Source organism: Harpia harpyja, chromosome Z (assembly GCF_026419915.1).
Source record: "Harpia harpyja isolate bHarHar1 chromosome Z, bHarHar1 primary haplotype, whole genome shotgun sequence".
Taxonomy (NCBI): Eukaryota; Metazoa; Chordata; class Aves; order Accipitriformes; family Accipitridae; genus Harpia; species Harpia harpyja.
The window spans coordinates 62387610-62408817 of NC_068969.1; the positions used below are offsets into that span (position 1 = coordinate 62387610).

The window sequence follows — 21208 nt, forward strand, 5'->3', positions numbered from 1 at the left end:
ATCAACCACCCACTTTACAGACGTGGAAAGAGGAATAGTTTTCTCACTGCTGAATCAATTGAGTGCTTTCTCAGCTTTTATAGAAGAACTAATCTTGGACTTCAGATGATAAGCTATCATTCTTGCCCCCTGCAATCTAATGTTTAAAGCATGTGTCCCCTGATGTGAAACTAGGTGCCACATTTCAGGCACCTATGAAGAATACAGTGCCTCAGCAGGGGAGTCAAATCAGCTAAGTACCAAACTGCTAATTGAGTATGGAGACACCTACAGACAGCACATTCATTCCTGGTTCCAAAAATTTCTCAAAATGAAATATGTAGGAATAAAATCTAGGCACTAGGAACTTGAGTCAGGACTTCCTTGCCTTGCAGGCACATTGGCTGAAATCCTTTTCTTCACCCTTTCTTTCCAGCCAAGAATGGCTCTTTCTGCCTGTTCAAGCCATTGGTTAGCCATGGGAGAGTCTATGCCCACCCCCCACCCCCCACCCCCACCCCCACCCCAGCCCTCTCCGGAGACAGTTGGCGGGGTGACCAGGGATCATTACATTTCCTGACGTGGCTGGGCATTGCAGAGCAAGGTGCAAGAGTAACATAGACAGGGGTGGCTCTGAAGGCTTACAGGGGAGGCCTGGGTTCTTGTCCCTGCACCAAAAACTATTTCTGTGCTTTACCTAATAATGTGTTTAGTGTAGTGAGGTTGCTGTGGCTTTAAAAGAGTAGTAATATCATGGTGCTTTTAGGAGATGTGGTCACAGACTTGTCTTGTACAACTCTAGGAGTCCTTCCAGTCCCCCAACCCAGCTGCTGACACAGGGAAAGCAGCAGCATCCTTAGAACACCTGCTGCCAGCATTTTCATGCATTCTTTCTCCGCAGATTTGGTTCCTTCCCTGTCTTCCCTCTCCCACTCATTCCCCCAGGGTACTCCCTACTTCCCATTCCTTCCCTTCCCCTCCAGTTCCTCCCCCTCCCTTTTACATCCCTCGCTTTTGTGCCCATCCATTTTCTATTTGCATACCTCCCCTCCGCTTTCACAAGGAGTAAAGCTCTGCTCCTGTCAAAGAGCAGCCTCTTTGACCGAGGAACAATGTTGGAAGCAGAGTCTCCCAAGCCAACTCAGAGCTGCTCTAAATGCTCCTAATATTGTCCCCCATGTGCATGTCACTACAGCTCTCCTTAATTCTGGCACTCCCAAGGGCCTTGGTAGAGCCTTGCTGTGTATTACACAGAGCAACTGTTCTGATGACAACCACTCTTGAGCTCAGCTGTGCTTACAACATGGGGGTCAAAGTGACTTTCCACAGTTACTCCCTTAAGTGGTAGTGGTGGTAAGTGATTGGTGCTTGCCTCCTGTACCCACAGGGTCAGAATACCTCTATTTTGGTTGTATTGGGTTTGTGTGGCAAGGTTTTGGTAGCGGGAGAGTTTATAGGGGTGGCTTCTTGTCAAACATTGGAATGGGCTGCCCAGGGAAGTGGTTGATTCACCATCCCTGGAGGTATTCAAAAAGCGAGTGGACAGGGTACTCCAGGGCATGGTTTAGGGGGCATGGTTAATGGTTGGACTCGATGATCTTGAAGGTCTTTTCCAACCGAAATGATTCTATGATTCTATGATTCTGTGAGAAGCTGCTGGAAGCTTCCCCTGTGTCCGACAGAGCCAATGCCAGCCGGCTCTAAGACAGACCTGCCGCCAGCCAAGGCTGAGCCCATCAGCGATAGTGGTAGCACCTCTAACATATATTAGATAACATATTTAAGAAGGAAAAAAAGTTGCTGGGACACAGAAACTGCAGCCAGAGAGAGAGTGAGAACATGTAAGAGAAGCAACTCTGCAGACACCAAGGGCAGTGAAGAAGGAGGGGGAGGAGATGCTCCAGGCGCCAGAGCAGCCCCTGCAGCCCATGGGGAAGACCATGGTGAGGCAGGCTGTCCTCCTGCAGTCCATGGAGGTCCACAATGGAGCAGATATCCACCTGCTGCCCGTGGAGGACCCCACGCCGGAGCAGGTGGGTGCCCAAAGGGGGCTGTGACCCCGTGGGAAGCCTGCGCTGGAGCAGGCTCCTGGCAGGACCTGCGGATCTGTGGAGAGAGGAGCCCACAAAGCAGGTTTTCTGGCAGGACTTGTGACCCCGCAGGGGACCCACACTGGAGCAGTGTGCTCCTGAAGGACTGCGTGCCATGGAAGGGACCTACGCTAGAGCAGTTTGTGAAGAACCGCAGCCTGTGGGAAGGACCCGTGTTGGAGAAGTTCATGGAGGACTGTCTCCCGCGGGAGGAACCCCACGCTGGAGCAGGGGAAGAGTGTGATGACTCCTGCCCCTGAGGAGGATGAAGCAGCAGAAATAACGTGTGATGAACTGACCATAAACCCCATTCCCCATCCCCCTGCACTGCTGGGGGTGGGTAGGTAGAGAATCCAGGAGTGAAGTTGTGCCCAGGAAGAAGGGATGGGTAGAGGGAAGGTGTTTTGAGATTTGGTTTTATTTCTCGCTACCCTACTGTGGGTGATTGGCAATAAATTAATTTCCCCAAGTTGAGTCTGTTTTGCCCGTGGTGGTAATTGGTTGGGTGATCTCTCCCTGTCTTTATCTCGACGCAGAAGCCCTTTGTCCTATTTTCTCTCCTCTGTCCAGCTGAGGCAGGGGGGCAGATAGAACAACACCTAGCATCCAGCCAGGGTTAACCTACCACATGGTATAGTGAGGGGCAGAAGCATAGCTCTGACACTTGCCAAAAAAAAAAAAAACAAACCCCAAAATCAAAATGAGCATGTCAAAGTAAGGGCTGTTTTTAAAAGGGCATGAAACTTGACAACCACAAACTGCAGGTGACCAGCCACTTCTCTTGTGATAGGGATATTTGCTGGCACACAGTCATTCTTTGATGCGTTGATGTGTGATTTTTGCATTTCTCAAAAAGAAAGGCCGGGGGGGGGGCAGGAGGAGTCTTACCCCATCTTTTCCAGAATCCAAATAAAAGGCTGCGGCCTTCACTTAACAGATATACAGCAGATTGTTTCATCAAAAGGAAACTAGGGACTTTTGCATGAGTTTGAAAATTTTATTAAAACCATAGGCTTCCATTCTGTATAAAACTGACGAGCTTTCTTTTAAAAAAAAAAAAAAATATTAACCACATAGGAAATAATGCAGTGTAAGTGGTTTGTTGACAAAAATCTCTGAAAGCTATATACAGGATTAATACCACACAACTGTATTAATGTAGAGACTGTCAGCAATTTTAGCAATATATACAAACTACACACATAAATATCTTATTTACAGCTAATAAATAATATCCAAAGCTAAATCATGTGTCCTCATGTACAAGAACCTTCACTATTTTGTATCCAAGTTCTGTATGTGTTTGTATTTGATCCTGTATTAAGAGCATACCTGTTCAGACACTTTATCTCCAGAGAACTTAACCCTTAAGAGAAAATTGCAACAAAATGTGAAGTCTACAGGGAATAAATCATTATATTTATTTTTAGAGGTCTCAAATGCAGTGGCTCAATACTCACCCTCACTGACTCAGCATATCTCTGCTGTAGTTTAAGGGTTAAGAAATCAAATGTGAGCAATTTCAGAGTTATTAATATTCCAACATATTGCACTGTTTAAGACTTTTATCCCCAAATATACTAGCAGCCATGGCTGGAAAAAAAAAAAAACAAACAAACTGTGCACATAAACACATACATGTTGGTTTTGCCTTCAAGATGGGATGATATTGGCGAAATCACCACCTCCACACTGTCTTGCACATGCAGGAAGACTATAAAAACCAGCATCAATAGCTCACATTACACTTCTCCAAGTCTCTACCTTCAAGCCCTTCTGCCTCCCCAGTATTTTGTTTATTTTCTAGAAAGCTGAGAGGGCTACTGAACCTTTCAGAGCACTAGAAAAATTACATGTTACTTAAAAAAGGGGAAGCAGAATGTCTTCAATACATCTATTTTTGGCAACTTGCAGCATGTCTAATTCAAGTGTTTTTCAGAGTATTCATTCTTGTTCATCACACAGTCAGGCTCTTTTTAACTCTCACAGCTCCTGCTCCTTGCCAAATTCCACCTCATGTCAGAAAACCAAGCAGCTACTAGGATCTACGGCTGTATCACAGCCAAGCAACAAACCAAGGTGGGTCACTGGCAGTCAAAATTCCAGTACAGGGAAGCATGAGCATGCTTGTCACCTTTCAAGTGGCTTCACTTGCACTGAAGACTGCATACAGCAGCCACTCAGCTGCATGACTGACATTTGGTGTCAAAGAGCAGAGAAACTGTCAGAGTTTTGGCATATGGAATACAAGCAAGTCGGAGCAGGGCGGGGGGAACCCACACAAATCTGTTTCCTGCAGTTTCTGGTAGCTCAATTCCTTTGCAGTTCCTTATTCACACAGTGTTGGAGGCCAGATGGTTTCATTTTCAAGGAATGAAAGCACACATGAAAAATTTAATGTCTGCACAGGACACTGGTATTGCTGTCTTCTCCTACAACTGCTATTTATTCCAGGGTAAGCTGCATAGAAGTATATAGCTTAACAGATCATACCTCTTGCTAAGCAGCACTGGCATCTACCCCCAGTAAAACACATTCATAACCACAAACTAGAAAATTCATCCCCATATTAAGTCAGTCCCTGACACCTTTTAGTAATACACACAGCAAAGGTGTTCTTTCATGTGAGAAACCTACTCATTTGCTAAACACACACTTGAAGACAATGAGCTCTAGTTACTGAGCTGTCTGAAAACTCAGCCAAGCCAGAAGAAAACCTGTCCAGTTTCAGAATACTCCTGAAAAGGAAGAAAAGCCAGGTACAGGGCTTTGCTTCTTTCAATAAATACTAGAAAATTGCTATAGAGGATTTGATGTCAAGAAACCTTGTCACAAGGCACCATGATTAAGCAAAATTACTTATTCCTTCCCAGCACTCAAGCCTTTGGCAAGTTGTTTTGCGGGTTTTTTTGTTTTTAATTATTTGGATAATGTATCTTTATGGTTAGTAACTTTGTATGCTGACACTTCCTTACAAGAAGATAGCTAGAAATAGCAGGCAAAAAGCCAGCAGTGGATAAATATTTCTATATATTTGGTTCTGAACATCCAGTCCGCAGGGATGAACAGACTCTCCTCCTCCCCAGCGCGGAAAATCTTCATTCCTTTCACTTATGCAGATTCATCAGCAGAATTTTCTTTAGAGGCTTTCTTGGCACTGTGGCGGGGTGGGGGAAAACAGATAAGGTAAAGAGGAGAAGGTAAGATACTTGTTCTTTTTGTCTTATTCTTGAGACTTAAGATTAAAAAAAATACTATTTAACAGGAAAATAAGTTATGTGCTTGGGCTTTTCCTGGCTGCTGCTTGATTTTACATGTCAGATACACACACAGAGCTCTCAAGGCCTCCCCAGGTCATTGCCTTGGAGTGAAGGTCAGCATACGTGCCTTTTTATGCAGAACTAGATCTCAGTATAGAAGTGTCCCCATGAGACCTTTCACACACAGCAATTGCACTAAAATTAATATAACCACTTTTCCAGCTCAAACTTTAGTGGATAAAGTCCAAATAAAGCTGGCCCCACATTTGAAAGTTTACTCTGGGTCAGAAAAATTATTGATCAAAAAATGAAAGTGCACCAAGGGCTATTATACACAAAGTCTCAATCTCTGATCCAAATCAGAGATGCAAATCTCAGGAAGTCACTCACGGTACAGTTGCCAGCAGAAAGCAGTGTGCCAGGGACAGCACCTGCAGATGCCTGCTCAGTTTCTGTACCAGCCTCTGAATCTGCTGCTGGCCAGTGAGGAGGGAGGGCTCTGGACTGACTCAGTAGGGATGTTTGGATGTTCTTCAATTAAGGGTAAATGCAGGGTATCTTTAGATAGAGGCATGCTTTCCTCTTTGTGTCAGTGCCTTGTCTGTAAACTCTAACAGTCATTTATACTTGGCCACCATGAGAATGCGAGAGGCACTGAGTTGTACTTGCTTTTCAGACATGCTAACAACCACACAAGGAGATGGTTAGCAGAGAACCAAACTAGGGGTTTTGAAGCTGCCAAGGCTGCCATAAGCAAACCTCAGGTTAGTCTGAGTTGTGATGCTTCTGATGCCTTGAGCAGCCTAGTGCACAAGCCAACTAAATCAGGAAGTTTTATTAGATCCTCCTGCTACCACTCAAGTTTCCCCCAACCCAGAAACAATAGTGATCACTCATACCCTCCTCTCTTCCTGTTGAGGGGCTCATCCGCACATTTCACAAATATTGCTGCCTCTTCTCCCTTACTGAGATGCGAGGTGCCATCTCGAGAACAGAACACCACCCTGTGGAATAAATATTGGACAATCACATGACTGAGCCAGATGCCTCTTTTTAACCATAGAAACAGGACTGGTGCTGGGAAGCAGTCTTTATACTTTGTCATGTGGGGCACTACTACTCTACAAGCCTGTGAGAAAGTGACTTTTAAAAGACAATTGTGTGACAAAAGAAACACTGTGCAAGAAAAACTGGCAAGTCCATTATGCATAGAGCTCAAACTGTCGCCATAACTTTTGCTGGTCCTTTACATAAAGTCTTCTGGTGGCTAAGAGACCACAAGCTCTATCTCAAAGTCTTTTGGATCTTTATTTACACCAGTCCTTGTATGACTTTATTTTTTTTCAGGTGAATTATCTTGGAAGAAAGCCTTACTCCGTCAAATGCTTGCAAACAAAGTAGGTTGCCAATTCCGGCAAACCTGAGCAGTTGCTTTTCTATTTATCAGTACTTTCCCCACCCCTATATTTGTTCAGCTCTGATAACTGCTCTTTGATCAAGTGACTGCCTTGTTTATTCAAAGGAGGAACATATACACAATACTGTACATAGGACATGTGTACTATGTTCTGGGTCCATTTTCTGCTAACAGATCTCATGTCTAGTGAATATAAGTATTTTAAAAGATTGTCAGAGCAGTTCTGTTCAGACTTTGCTGTTTTAACATTCATGCATTAGCAACATCCTGCAACAGTCACATTTCACTTTTCACCCACCCACCATTCAGGTATTCAACTCCTAAGAAAATCCAGCTTAACAAAGCAATGATTTCTTGTGCAAATGCACTTTTGGAAGGGTTTCTAAAATCTCTGTCTAAGCATGCTCTTTGCAAGAAAACTTATGCAAATGTCCAGCAAGAGAAAGGAGGAGAGGAACTGCAAATACAGTCAGAGATGTTGGTTCCTGGAGATCCTCTCCTGGATGTTATAACTAACCTGATGCACACAAGACAGTGGTATGCAAATGCGTTATGTGGGAGTGAAACTACAGATTGCAGATCCCAGTGGAACCAAACAACTGAACCTGGCTGACATAAATGCCAGTTTGGTGCCACAAGCCCTGATTATCAGTGCTGCACCCGTTCGTAACTGCTATCCATGTTTTGTCCTGCCCTGCGAGATACCAGGGATCAGGAAACACTGTCAATTAAAACTAATTTAGCTTATGACAATCAAAACAAGTTACTTTTTCTGAGTTTCTCCTGACTTCACTCTGACTCTCTGGATGTCAAATGTAAAAGGAGTCCACCAGTCTGACCAGCTGAAGAAGCTGTCTTTTTCCCACTGCAGCTTCAGCATAAGCAGGTCACCAATATCCACTTCTGTATAAATCAGGAAGGAGGTGGTCTTGTTTGAGGAAACTTCAGGCCTGTGGGGAGGGGAATAAGGAGGAAAAAAAAAAAAAAAAAAAAAAAAAAAGGAGAACTGTTGGACAGATAAAGAAAATTAAGGGGAAATAGAACCAGGACTTTATGTACTTCAGAGAAGAAGGAAGCAACCTTTTCCATAGTTCTGATGGATGGAATAAGGAAAAAACACCTTAAGCTTTTGTAAAGGCACCAGGAAAAGCTACCTGCAGCAAGGCTGGTAAAATCCTGGACAGACTGCCAGGCAAGGGGTGTCTGCTGCAGTGCTGGTGGCTCTCAGAGAAGCCAGACAAGCACCAACCAGTTTAGGTTCCTTGGAGCAGAAAACAGACTTTGGTGCTTTCCAGCCCCATACCCTGCCAGCCCATGTGCAGGGATGTAAGCACAGACTTCTGCTTATTTGCAGAGCTGTGGAAGCAAATCCCATGTCTCCTTCAGCTTCTGCACTGAGGCCCTCAGACCCATCAGACAATTAACTTCAGGTTGCAGTCTGCTTTTAAGGAGTTTTAACACAGCTGGAACATGGCATCAAGATACTGAAAAGAGAAGAAAACAAAAAAACCTGCCACACCAGAAAAATTCTTATTAGGCTGAGCCACAGGTCAGACTTCACATTTCCATATTTCAGATCTCTTATCAAGAACAGCTCCTATAGAGCTTAGATCATTAGCTTCAGCAGTGGATGCATCCCCTTGATCAAGGACAAGAGCAGATTCTGGGACCCTGTAAGAATCCTGTAGCTGGAGCTAGAACAAGTTTTTTCAGCTGGGACTTTAACAGATTTAGGTAGACCCAACAGTACATTGCAGTTGTTTCTGTAGCTACTCACAGTGTGAAAGCAATGTTCTCACTCTCATCTAGAGTGCCATAGAAAGAGATCAGGAATGGCTGGTTTGTCTTGGTTGTATTAGTCTTTCCAAAGAAATGGATCTTGACCTGGTAATGGAAGACTGGAAGAACACAAAAGAAAAGGCCATTAGGAAAAAACTCAACCTCCAAAGAGACTGCTGGTGACAAAACCACCCAATAATCCCCATGCAAATCCTAGGCTGGAATATGCCAGTATCACTAAACTGAGGAGTTTAGTTCCCTGCAGGTATCCAGGGAACTATTTTTGTGAGGAGGTAAAGATTAGGATGCCAGGGAATAATGATGAAAACACACCTTTGCAGTTCTTGCAACTAAACTCTGCATTTAAGTTGACTGCCACTATAAAAAAAACCACAGAGTCTGCAGTATCGCCTTCAAACCTGTTATAAATCTGTAAGACTTGCTGTCCTTGAGTTGAAACAAGTAAGTTGTGCCCTCCTCACGGAGGAGCCTCGGCAAAAAAAAATTCAAACCCACTGACATTGCAGATTAAGCAACAAATACAAGAAAAACACCAGTTTTACAGCTGTTCTAACACTGCAGGAATGTGCCCTCTGATTGCTGGTCCATCACAAAACACACACAATGAGCATACCATGTGGTACATTCAAAGCTAGGGAGGGGAAAAAAATAAAGTAGTAAAACTCAACTCAAAAGCTATTTCCCTACCTGAAAGCCTTCCTGTTCTTTCTGGCAGTGTCCTTCTCAGACCTACCACTGTGGCAATGGGAATCAAGAAGTGCTGCTATATTTTAACAAGGGCTGGTGCTCCTCTGGCAAAGGCACTATGAAAGGCACAAGTCCGATGGTTGCACATCTTTAAAAGAGTTGTGCATCAGACTGAGCTCTGCTGATTATTTTCCCAGCAGTAGGAAAAATTCATTTGGATGAAAAATACTGAAAAAATTTGGAAGACCCAGTTGTTCCAAGTGACTGGGCCACAGAGTAAGTCATCTTAATTTTGCAACTTAGAAACTTGCTACGAAATACCTGCCTTTGTTTTCTGCCCGCCACCTCCACAACTTGAGTAAGATGATACTGTTTTTCTGACACAGCAGTTTAGTTTGGGTTTAACGTCAAACTGCAGGCAAGCTTCACCCCTGCTTACCACAGACACCAAAGCAGCAATATTGTCACCTGCAGCACGCACCCACTCTGACACACAGCTGAGCAAAAGTACCAGTCTTGCTCACCAGTAAGCGGGCAGGACCTACCTTTATAGGGCATCTGAGCACGGGTCTTCAAGTACATTTTGGTGTTTCTCTTCGTTCTCACCCTGTTGACCTTGTAACCCAAATTGTTGCAGCGGTTCTTCCGGCAGCTCAGGCAGAGACCCTTCTCAAAGGCCTCCTTTGTGTTGCAGCGGTAGGCCATGCTGGGCTTTTCTTCATAGAGGAGGGAGTCAATGAAGAGGTGGATGGATCGTTCATGGGAGCATTTTACCAGCTGATCCACATCTTGAAAGAACAAAAATATTTAATATGTATACATACATGCATATAATGATATAAACCCCTAAGCAGTGCTGTCAACAGGCACCATCTCCTACACCACAGCTGGGCTTTACAGGGTGACTTCTAAAAGCACTTAGAAGAAGTTCCTGTGCCTCTCAAAGAGATCTTTGCTTGCAGGAAACCTGCAGGCTATTGAAGATCACCCTTTGGATGTGATACTGTTTGTTTCAGAGCAGCCTCACCTGCAAAGCCTTTTTCAGCAATCAGACGGAGTGCTTCTCCCAAGTTGCAACCCGGCTGGAAACCTCCACCATTAGGATAAATATCAATGTGTCCAACAGGCTTCTGGATGCCAATGCTGCGGTCTGGAGAGCCTCGAGTGTAGGTGTGTAGGACATCCACAAAGTCAGCATCATCCGGGGAGAGGCGGGTGAGGGCATCAGCATACTCAAAGGTAGGACCAGCTGGATCCAGCCCTTTATGGGGCAAACCACAAAGAAAAACTGAGATTATTGTTTTCCAAGGACACTGACAGTGATAACAAATGCCAAACTCAGCTACCACATTGGGCTGGAGTATTGCATATGGTGCTGGTGTCGCTGCAAACATTACACTGGGATCATTTAAGTAGCATTCATGTATATAGGAGAATCAAATACATTACCTTGAAATGCTGTCACTGTTTAAAAAAATAAGGTGTATGTAAACATATGTAAAGAAGCCCAGATAGCTTCCTCATGCCTGTAGCATTTCCAGTGTATGGAAGAAACAAGCTAGTAAATGTTTTCTCAATGTCTTCCTCTCTTGTCAAGAATTGTAAAATTTCTATCTGAAGTGTGGAATATGTCTTGCTGCTAACTCCCTGCTAGGGGAACAAGTGGGAAACGTAAATGAGAGCTTCACTGTCTACATGCCTAAGAGGGATTATTATGGTGAACTGTCAAGCTGCAGCAACACTGACATCAAAAACACCGAGAACTATTCTGCCAGTGAACAAGTACTGTCTCTTGAATCCAGACAACTACTTGAGAGATGGCTTGAAGGCAGAGCTGAAGGGACATGTCTTTTCTGCAGCCCACACCTGGGGACAGGCACCTGGGTTGCCCACCCCTGCTTAGCCTCAGCTGGTCTGAGCTGCCTCCCCCTCTGCTGTGAGGACTTCAGGGACAACAACCCATTGCTCCCTGTGCTCAAAGGTGATGCTGCTTTCCCAGGGAAAGGTTCATCCTGGGCACAGAGGGCAACCATGGGGGCATAACTGGTATTTGACTGATTTGGCAGCCTCAGTGAAAGCAACATAGCTGCAGCTCAGAGAAAGGAAGGGTAGACAGACTAGTGCTTTGGCCTCCTCATTTTAATCTGCCACCTCTCAGGAGTCAGCCTTTCCTGATGGAACTGCTGCCTAGCCCACCCACCCCCAGCATACCTGCGGATCTGAGATCACAGCCAGGCTCAGGTGAAAGGGCAAAGGGTGCCAGGAGGAAGGGAGCTAGGCTCCCATTTGAATGCCGCTCCCAAGCTCTCTCAGAAGCAAGGGCACCACAGATGAGTGATTTTCTTAGCCTCATTTGCTCATGTTGGCATTTCCTTTGTCACCAAGATCAGTGGTAGGGGCTCAGCTCTCCAGGTGCTGGGCTGTAAATCAGCCCCACCATGGCTGTGCACTCTGCCTTGTCTAGCATACTTCTCGGCCTCCAAAAATCACCCTAAGCAGACATCTAGGCATGCACAGGAACAGGGGACGCATATGTATACTTCCCTCCCCTTCCCAAAACTCTCCCAGTATTATTTTCAGCCTAGAATATTACTTGAGCCTGTTAGAATTATTTTTTTTTAGTAACCCACAGTGGATCTCTTCTGATTATCTGTCCAGTCTCCCTTTGAGCCTGTATAAACCTACATCCACAGCATCCCACGGCAAAGAGCTCTGCAGGACACCCACTGCAGGACGATCTATCTCCTGTTCTTTTTGAACAGCTCCCAGCAGCTGCAAGGGATGACCACCTGGATGAAGACAACCAGCTGAAGTTCTCATGCTGCAAGAGATACTGTGACCTTCTCCAAGCCATGGATCTGGCCAGTCTTGATCACATCCCCCCAGTTTGTCTCTTTTCATAGTCAATGAATCCCTGCCTACTCACTCACTTGTGCAGAAGCAGATCAAGGCTTCTCACTCACCACCTTTGTTGCTCTTTTCTGAACCTTCTCCAGTTCTACTACAGAAATATCAGCCCTGCTGCTTCAATAAAGCATGAGCACATAACCTAAGTACTGCCAACAAGCAACAATTATTCTGGTGATTTTCCAGAGGAACATAATATTTCACCGTGGAAGAGACAGGACTCTCCACTCTACAGCCACAGGTTTTCTTACCAGTAATTCGGTTCACCTTCTTCTTGGTCAGGCTCCCAGCAATTCCAGCAGCATGAGCACCTAGACTGTACCCCAGCAAGTGGACATTGTTGAGAGGATAATTGAATTGCTCCTGCAGAAGACAGTGATTTGTTTAAAGTTTGAACTCAAATGGGAAAACATCAGAAGACACAAGGGAAAACATTTTGTAAACACTGGGATTTCTTTGAGCTGTGAATAACAGAAGAACACTAAATACAATTAACATAATTTTGTGCCATACTAGGTTGCTTGAGTTAACTAATTTAAGGCAAAAATCTAAGCAGAGAGGAATGCAGAATGAAGGACAGAACACAGGGCTGTGTATTATATCAAAGGTTTTCACCTACCTCCTCCCCACCAGTTTCTGGATCTCCTAAGTATTCCCCAAAGGCAGGGCAGACTTCTGTTTCCCAAAGGCTGGCTGCTGTATAATATATAGGAACCTGTCTTTCATAGCTATGTCTCACAGAGCCTTCAGAAATACTGTGGACTCACATGGCTCCACAGATCACAGGGTGAACTTTCTGGAATGCACTATAAAAGGCCTTCTTGTGTAAGGGATAACCATTAAAGCTGGGATTCTACCAGTCCAGCAAAAGTACTGTCTGCAACAGCTTAACTCCATCTACCCAACAGGAGATGATTAACACAGCTGCATAATTGCTGTTTTGTTTCCTAGGACATTATGTACAATGTGAGACATGTGACTACATGTCTTACCTCCATCCAGTCAATAAACATAGCAACATCCTTTCCCACCAGCTTAGTGTATGCAGCGGACACTGGGTAGTGTTGCTGAGCTCGAATTAGCCAGTCCACCACAACGACGTTTGAATTGGGTTCCCTCTTGTACAGAGCATCCACCAGCTTCGGGACCCAACTCTCATACATTCCTGTCACCTGTTGGTTTGGTTTTTTTTAATTAAAAAAAAGGAGATATCTTAATATCATCTGTGGTGTATAGACACCTCAGCTGACGTATCTAGCACAGTTTATCAGGAGTATGGTTAAAAGGGAGATTCCTCCCCTTTCTTCTTACCGTCCACCCATGGATCACCACAAAGGTTTTACTGGTATGGTTGAAATTGCACTGTGCCAGGCTGTCCACCTGCCCAGGAACCAGGTAGCAGACATCCTCATCGGGCTCTGCAGGCGTCCTTAAGGAAAACTTGCTCTCAATTCCCTCAAAATTGGTCTCAGCTTCTGCCATGCAAGAGCACAGGAAACATACAGTAGTGTTTTAGGAGTATTAGGACAAATAGTTCACAAGTCACAGGTACAATGTTGGAGAGATATCAGGAACAGTCAAGAAATGGAACATGTGTTTTTCATTTCTTACAATGCTCCTCTTGTGCCACAACAGCCATGTAAAGAGGAAATCAAAGGATGAAAATTGCTCCCCCTCCAAGGACCTGCTAAAACACTGAGGATCTGGCCAGCTGTCAGAGAGGTATGAACTCCTTTTAGGAGCCAGTATTTTCCCCATTACATTATTAACAGGAAACCTGTGAATTACCACAGCAGTGCAGAGAACTACACAGGACAGTCATAGACAGTACATGCAGGAAAACAGTAAGCTCCTACCACACTATTACATATTTTGGTGGTTCATCTTCCACATCACTCCATCAGTAATCACTGCCTAACAAGGCTCTTTATAGCACCCAGTAGTTGCAGTGCATTAAAAATAAGAGCTGTAGAGTCACCACTGGTTTACAAAATGCTAGTTTTAACATTTTACCAACAAAGAAAAAGTAGCGAGAAGATCACACACCCATTAAGGAAACTGAACTAGCAAAGCAGAAGCCTGTATTTTGAAGGCAGTATTTTTTCAGATCATCTGGTAGGCAACACCACAGGAAAAAAACTTCCTCTGCCTTAAGCTATTTTGAAGGTGGGAAGGAGGGGCGGGGGGGTGAAGATCATGTACTGGTGGTAACAAAGCATGTGATGGCCTGAAAAGATCACTTCCTGGAGAACTCCCTCCAGCTTCCAGCTTCAAAACATAAGTTTTCCTTTTGTTCCTACAAAGCAGAGAAGTGACTTTAGGCTTCATGCTCACTACTTCCTTTGTCTGGGAAGAAACTTAAATGCCTCCTCTTTTTACATCTGATTCAACACTTAAATACCTCTATATCCAGCAGACCCTGTAATTAACTGTGGACTTAAACTCCAATGCTTTTTGAAAACCAGGCCCTACTTTGGCAACTCACATTTAGCAAATGTTGATTGCCTGTTTTCCAAGTGAAGCTGAACTCAAGGCCAACTCTGTCACGCTCAGTGTTGTGTTTCCTGGCAGCATGACCACCAAGCTTTCACAGACTCCTGAACACACATTAATGAATGGCTCCAAGCCACCACAGGTAATGCAAAGGGACACAGTGAGGACCTCAAGCTGGACACGCAAAACAGATTTCCAGTCCCCTTCTTTTTCCCATTGCAGAAGAGGTTTTCTATGATACCTGGTAGATTTGTATTTCTCCATAAAGTTGTGCTGCATCATCCAGAGGCGATGAATAATGAATGATTCTTTTTTTTTTTTTTTTTCCTTAAACTTAGTTTTTCTGGTCTTCCCATTCAAGCTACCATACGCAGCAGGGCACTGACACATGCCCAACCTCACTCAGCCCTCAGGTAGCTGGATGAAGTCTGGGAGGTTCCTGCTGTGCTTGGAGGGCCACAGAAATCAGGGTCTAAGCTCTTGCATGAGGTGTAAAACCAGCACACAGGCTAGCAACAAATGCTCATGTACAAGCCTCGGAGAAACTGCCATCATCCACAATCAACGCCTTAACATTGCCCGAGTTCATCAGGACATCTCACCTGCTGAAAGCAAAGCACATGCAGGGAAGTAACAACTGTTCACTGAACAGAGGCAGTGCTCAGCTTTAGATTTTGACCTTGACTGTGCTAGGCTGGCTAGCTAATCCAGGATAATTACACTGAGGGCCCCCTTCTTCCCTCTTTCCCCCTAAAGAAGGGATAAAGTTTATGAAAAACACCTTTCTCCAAGCCAGTAGAAGTATTCACATAATGGTGAATATAAGACTTTACCTACTGAAAGCAAAATTTACCAAACTAACCAAATGCTGATCTCTCTCAGAAGTTGCCCCTTTTTTGTATTTTTGCACATTCAAAACTTCATTTTCTCACCAACTGAGAGAGTACAAAAGCCCCTCCTGAAAGAAATCTTTAGACTTACACTATTTACTTTTTAACCAGAAAAAGGAAAGACCCAAAGGCTGATTGGTTAAATATCAATCGTAATTTTTCACTCAGCAGTGAATCAGTAAAACCTTGAAAGGATTAAGAACAGCTTTCAACTGTAAGGCATACAATGCAAGGACTTTCAATTATGTATATTCCTGCCCAGCACAGGAAGGCGAACAAGAATAGTCCACCGGCTCACTATTTAATAGTGCTTCCTTCCATACTTAGATATGATTTCCCTTCTGAATTAAATCTATCTGATAATAATCTGAAATCTAAATTAAATTGATATCCCGTCTTGCAGTGTTTTCAATTACAAACACATGCTAGAATTTGCATACAAGTTCAGATTGCATCTCTTTTGGAAACAAGCTTGTAACAAACTAAATTACACTTCTAAGTGCACCATACTTAAAGGTGCACTTAGAAAAGTGTACCAAACTTACAAGGACTGCAGTACAGTGGCACCTACCACTGAAGATGTGCGAAGTGCTTCACAAATATTTGTGTGCTTCCACCTAAAAAAAAAAAATCTTTGAGTGGGATTTCGGGACACAGGAACACTGAGGTGCAGTTACCACCAGGAAAGCAGCAGCTGCAAAGCAACAGCCTATGAGTTAGGGATATGGCAGAAGGCCACTCTGCTCATTTAGCTATGTTGTTTGAGGAATTAGAAAGTCAGAGGAAATTGTTAGCATCTTTTATGCTCACAAAAAGTGTCACATTGTCTAATGTCCACATATGCTCAGTTCCCAGCAGCGAGATACCTCTGGATGAGGGAAGTGTGTGTGGTGGGGTTTGTTACAGACTTCTCAATGATGGGCTCATTAAGAAGCTATTCTCAATATTTGCCTGAGTTAGGCTTTGCAAATTCTGTATGGCTCAGAGTATTAAGATAACTTGTCTGCACCTCATGTTGTGCCACACATATTGCTGGAGTACCACCTCACCTCCCACCTCCTGCAGATTAAATTTCAGAAATACAGTACAAAGGTACATAATAGTACTGACACACATACTGACATCTGCATGTACCATGCTTTAAAACTGCAGCACAGAAGCTACAAAGCATATCACTTCAGAAAACTAGCATTTCCCACTTCTACTTCTGTACCTTATGAAGTATCTTGGTCTATTTAAAAAAATGATTCAGAACCAAACTTTGTCATACAGAGACTTTTGTCACAGACCTTTTCCTCATAGATTTAAAGTGAGAAGTCTCCTTGAATCATGTCCTAACTGAGCTAGTGAAACAGTTGGGTCTCATTCTTACAGCCTTACACAAAGCCAAAGAAATGCAGAGACAGTTAATGTACACACTCACCACTGGTTAGTTAATGATATGTTTTAACCCAAATTAATTAAACCAGGGAAAACCCAGAAATGGGGAGTCTTCAGCATGTTTCTGAGAGGTGGATAGAAATTTACCTGAATTTGCATCAGGTTTTACATAACATAGGTATAGAAATTAGACATAAAGAAATTTATGTGCATCCATACTGAGGCACTGAAGTAGGTTTGAGTGACAAGAATGCAAGTCCATTTCTAAACAAGGCCTTGAAGAGAAGCAGGCCTGGAGGTAAAAATGTGTAGACAAAACAATCCATGCTTTTGCTAAAATTCACACTTTCCCAGGCTTAGTTCAGCAGCGGTATAAAGGCATGTACTCTGTATTCCAAAAGCTTCCAGGGGCCCAGCTGCAAATACAAGCCCCTGTTACAAAATAAAGTTTTCTGGCCACTGCTATGTGCTTACAGTTAACAAGGTGACCTACAAAGGGATTATTTAGGGAACTGGAAAAGGGAGCAGAATTAAGAATTAAGCCACCAATTTCAGACCCAAACTGGCTTTTCTAATAGCCCACAGGCTACATTGCCAAACTCCATCATTTTATGCTCTGCAAACTTTCTGATGCTTTTCTTACACCTCCACTTATATAATCTCAGTTTTCATATTTTAAAAAAGCTGTCCCATATGTCAAGGTATAGAGAATATCATACAACTCAGAAGAAAGTGGGAAAAAAAAAAAAAAGCTGAGAAACTGGAAAAAGTCAGAAGCTTCATTTTCCTGTTTAAACCTTGTGACACTTTCAACTTGCGATGTGTGAAACTCCATTCAGTTAGGGACTCCTATCAATTTTGAAAGCATCCCACTGACTTTAAGCATTCTGACAGAGTCCAAGTAAGAGTTTACACACTAATCAAGAGAATTGAGCTTCAAGTTTCCTTCATGAGAAGCCCAAGTCAACCTGGCAACCGATTTTGATGAAGAAAACTGTTTATCAGTGATCAGCTGGGTGGAGAATGTGAGTTTTGAGGAAGTAACACCATCTGGAATATTAATCAAAAGTTAAGCTGCCCACATCAGACACAGGATGCCAAATATAACAATGCATTTGCCAGAATCACTGCACCTAAACTATGCTTTTAAAAAGGGAATGTGATAAACAACAATTTCCTAGCATTATGGACACAGACATGGAAATACTATTAGCTAGGTGCAAAGATCATTAGAAATTATATTGCTAGACTGTGTAAACCCAAGCCCACACAGACATAAACACACACAGAGCAGCAAACATCCACATGTAACATCAAACATTTACATAACCAGCTGGAGTTAACTGGAGTAACTCCTCCCTCAGCTGATAACCAGCATTAGGATCATCCATCAATTAGTCATACTAAATTCCTAAATGAGTTCTGAAGCAAACTCATGGTCAGCTGTAATTAAGGGACTGTATCACAGAAATGGTTATTGTTCAATTTGATCTACACTATAAACTGAAAGCAGACTACTGTGTGTTACAATCCCATGAAACCTACCCCACAAGTCAGGTTATTTAACTTTGCTGTAAAGAAATTACAACTTCAAGTTTATTTACGTCTTCCTTAATGGCAGAGCCCTGAGAGTACCTTCTCCTTTACTTCCCATGCAGGGTCAATGGAAAGAGCAACACCTCTGAAAAGCAACTGGGCCCAAGTTCAGATGCTGAGCAGGGACCTCCCAGCTCAAGTCCTGCAGCTGGCAAAACAAGGGCAAACTGCTGCTCTCACACTGTGCACATGGATGCTCGCCCCTCTCCAAGGCACTCCCTGTCAAATAGATCCTTACTCAGCTGCAGCTGGGAGGCTTGTAACTCAATCCCGCAGAGCTCTTGCCATCCATCAGTCCCTCTGGGATATCTGGAGTTAGCCCAAGACAATAAAATGCAATCACTGTCAGACTTTGCAGTAATATGGAGGAAAGGATGCATGAGAAAGCCATACCATGCAAGTACTTCCTGCACAGAAGAGATTCCAACAGACTTTTAGGAATGCCAAGCGCTCATGCTATTCTCCAGCACTCTTTTGATGCGTGACAGCCTCACCACTATGCCTTCTCAGAAATACATTGTTTCTGGAAAGGCCATGCCACAGCTGCCCTGGTAGGTCCATCCCAAACACAGCCACAGCAAAAGCCAGCAGCTCACATCACACAACAGCGTGAATCTGCTATAACCCCCAACTCTGGATTTACACTGGTAAAAATAGAGGCCAGAATGTCTTCCTAGTAATGTTTTTATCTTTTCCTGGAACACCAATGTTATCTTCACCTCGAATATCTTTTTCTAGGTTGTTTATTAAATACTCTGGATTCCTGGAGGGCTGGAGCATGTATTTTCCATGGTTTCCAAACATCTTTTTACCATGGTGTGCAAGAAATAGTGTGGGACTGAAGGCTTGTACACCTTTAGGATGATCACACAACCTGTTTTCATATAACCTGTTCCTAAGGAGAAATAATGTAATTATTATTAAGTCTGTGGCAAATCAGTTCCTACAGGGATGAAGGCTAGCTCCGGGAAGATAGTTATTTTACTGTATGAAACTTGGATACTGTGATGAAAACTGCTTTTGGTTGCCTCTGATGGCACAAGATTGGATTCAAACCGAGAATACATTCCTTTGGCTGTACCCTAGCACCCTATCCTCTTACTTTCGAGGACTTCCCTTCAGCTTCCTTGTGCACAAAGGAAATAACAAAGGCATCCTCAGTGAAAAAAGCAGCTGTTTCCATATTCCATTTCAGTATCACACAGTAGCTCTAAGAGCTACAGCCACATTTTCTTCTAAGGCTGTGGCCTCTTAAAGGTAGACATTATATGTGGAAGATTAATGTAAGAAATTAAGACTGTGACAGGGCACTGCTAACTTAAGTTTGAGGAATAGTGGTCTCCTAAAGCTAGTCTCTTTGCTCATTAAAGCTGCAATCATGTTGCGATTAACCAAGAGAGCATTAGTGAACCTCTAGCACTCTACATTTGCACACGTTTCACTTTCTCTAGCCTGGAGGGTGCCTACGCACAAATGCAGGTACAACTTAAATAAATATACATGAGAGTATATCCCTCTGTTCACTTTTTCCCTAACGGATTCTGCTGCGCTAAAGATGTTAACTACAACCCAAGCACATTATCATGACACTGATGAAACTCAGCCTTGTCCTAGACAACTCAGACCAAGAACTATAGGAAGTTGGGATGCAGGGCTCCCATGGGATGGGCAAGTCCCATGCGCAACGGAGAGCTCTGGCCCTCTGGAGCCGAGGGACCCAACCGTGGTGCTACCGCTGTGCCGATCCGGCTCCAGCAAGGGACTCCTGGAAGCCACCTTGCTCCTGGGGAAAAAACAGATCCCAAACTTCCACAGGCCGTGCCATCAGCCCGGCAGGTTGTGCCCACGCTCCGGGCAGGGAGCTGGCTCCGGGTCTATCCTAACTGGACGTGGGTCCCGTCGGCATCGCTCTCCAGCGCCTTCCGAGGCCACCCCACCCCACCCAGCTCCCGCAGCATCCCCGGCACCCCGGGAGAGCCCTTGCAAATCTAACTTGCAAACTCCCCTTTCCCGCCATGCCGGCAGCATTTCCCCAACACACCCCCCACCTCCCCTCCCCAAATCCAACAGGCATGCCCGGCACCTCCCCTGCACCCCCCGCCCCGTGCGTGCTCCGGGCTCCCTCCAGGCTACCCGCCCCCCGCACCGCCCCCTCCCCGGGCCGGGGACTTACCGCCGGCGGCGGCCGGGGTCGCGCCGAGAGCAGCCACCCAGCGCAGGCAGAGGCAGACGGCGGCCAGGAACGCCTTCTTCCCCATCTCGCCTCCTCTCTCCCTGCGCTCTGCCGCGGCAGAAAAGTTCCGGGGGGGGGGGGGGGGAAGTTTTGGGGTTATTAAAAAAAAAAACAAAACCAAACCAAAACACAACACAACCGTAGCGCAAAAGTAATGCGATGGCAATGAATCACTCTGTGAGCAGCCGCAGAGCGCCCAGACACACCAGGCAAACCCCTACCACCGCCACTCCCGCCCCGGGCCCTTATGTCGCCGCCAATATGCAAATATGCAAATGAGCCCCCACACCCATTGGGCGCGCGCCGCGGGGCGGGGCCGGCGCTGCCCGAGGGCGGGCGGGTTGGGGGGCAGAGCCGCTCCCGCGGGGCGGTGTGGCCCCCCCCCTGCCCCGGGACGGTCCGGCCCCGGGACGGTCCGGCCCCGGGACGGTCCGGCCCCGGGACGGTCCGGCCCCGGGACGGTCCGGCCCCGGGAC

General features: G+C 44.8%; 1 protein-coding gene across 1 annotated transcript; it reads right to left on the minus strand.

The window, feature by feature from the left end:
- Window positions 1-3122: 3122 nt before the first annotated feature.
- Window positions 3123-20826, minus strand: LPL (lipoprotein lipase). Its single transcript, XM_052777907.1, has 10 exons — window positions 20673-20826; window positions 13452-13615; window positions 13133-13312; window positions 12392-12503; window positions 10261-10494; window positions 9779-10021; window positions 8524-8644; window positions 7514-7696; window positions 6229-6333; window positions 3123-5226 (listed from the first exon to the last, which is right to left on the minus strand). Exons 1-10 carry the CDS (start codon window positions 20755-20757, stop codon window positions 5181-5183), a joined length of 1473 nt encoding a protein of 490 aa, XP_052633867.1. The 5' UTR covers window positions 20758-20826; the 3' UTR covers window positions 3123-5180.
- Between the last annotated feature and the right edge of the window lie 382 nt (window positions 20827-21208).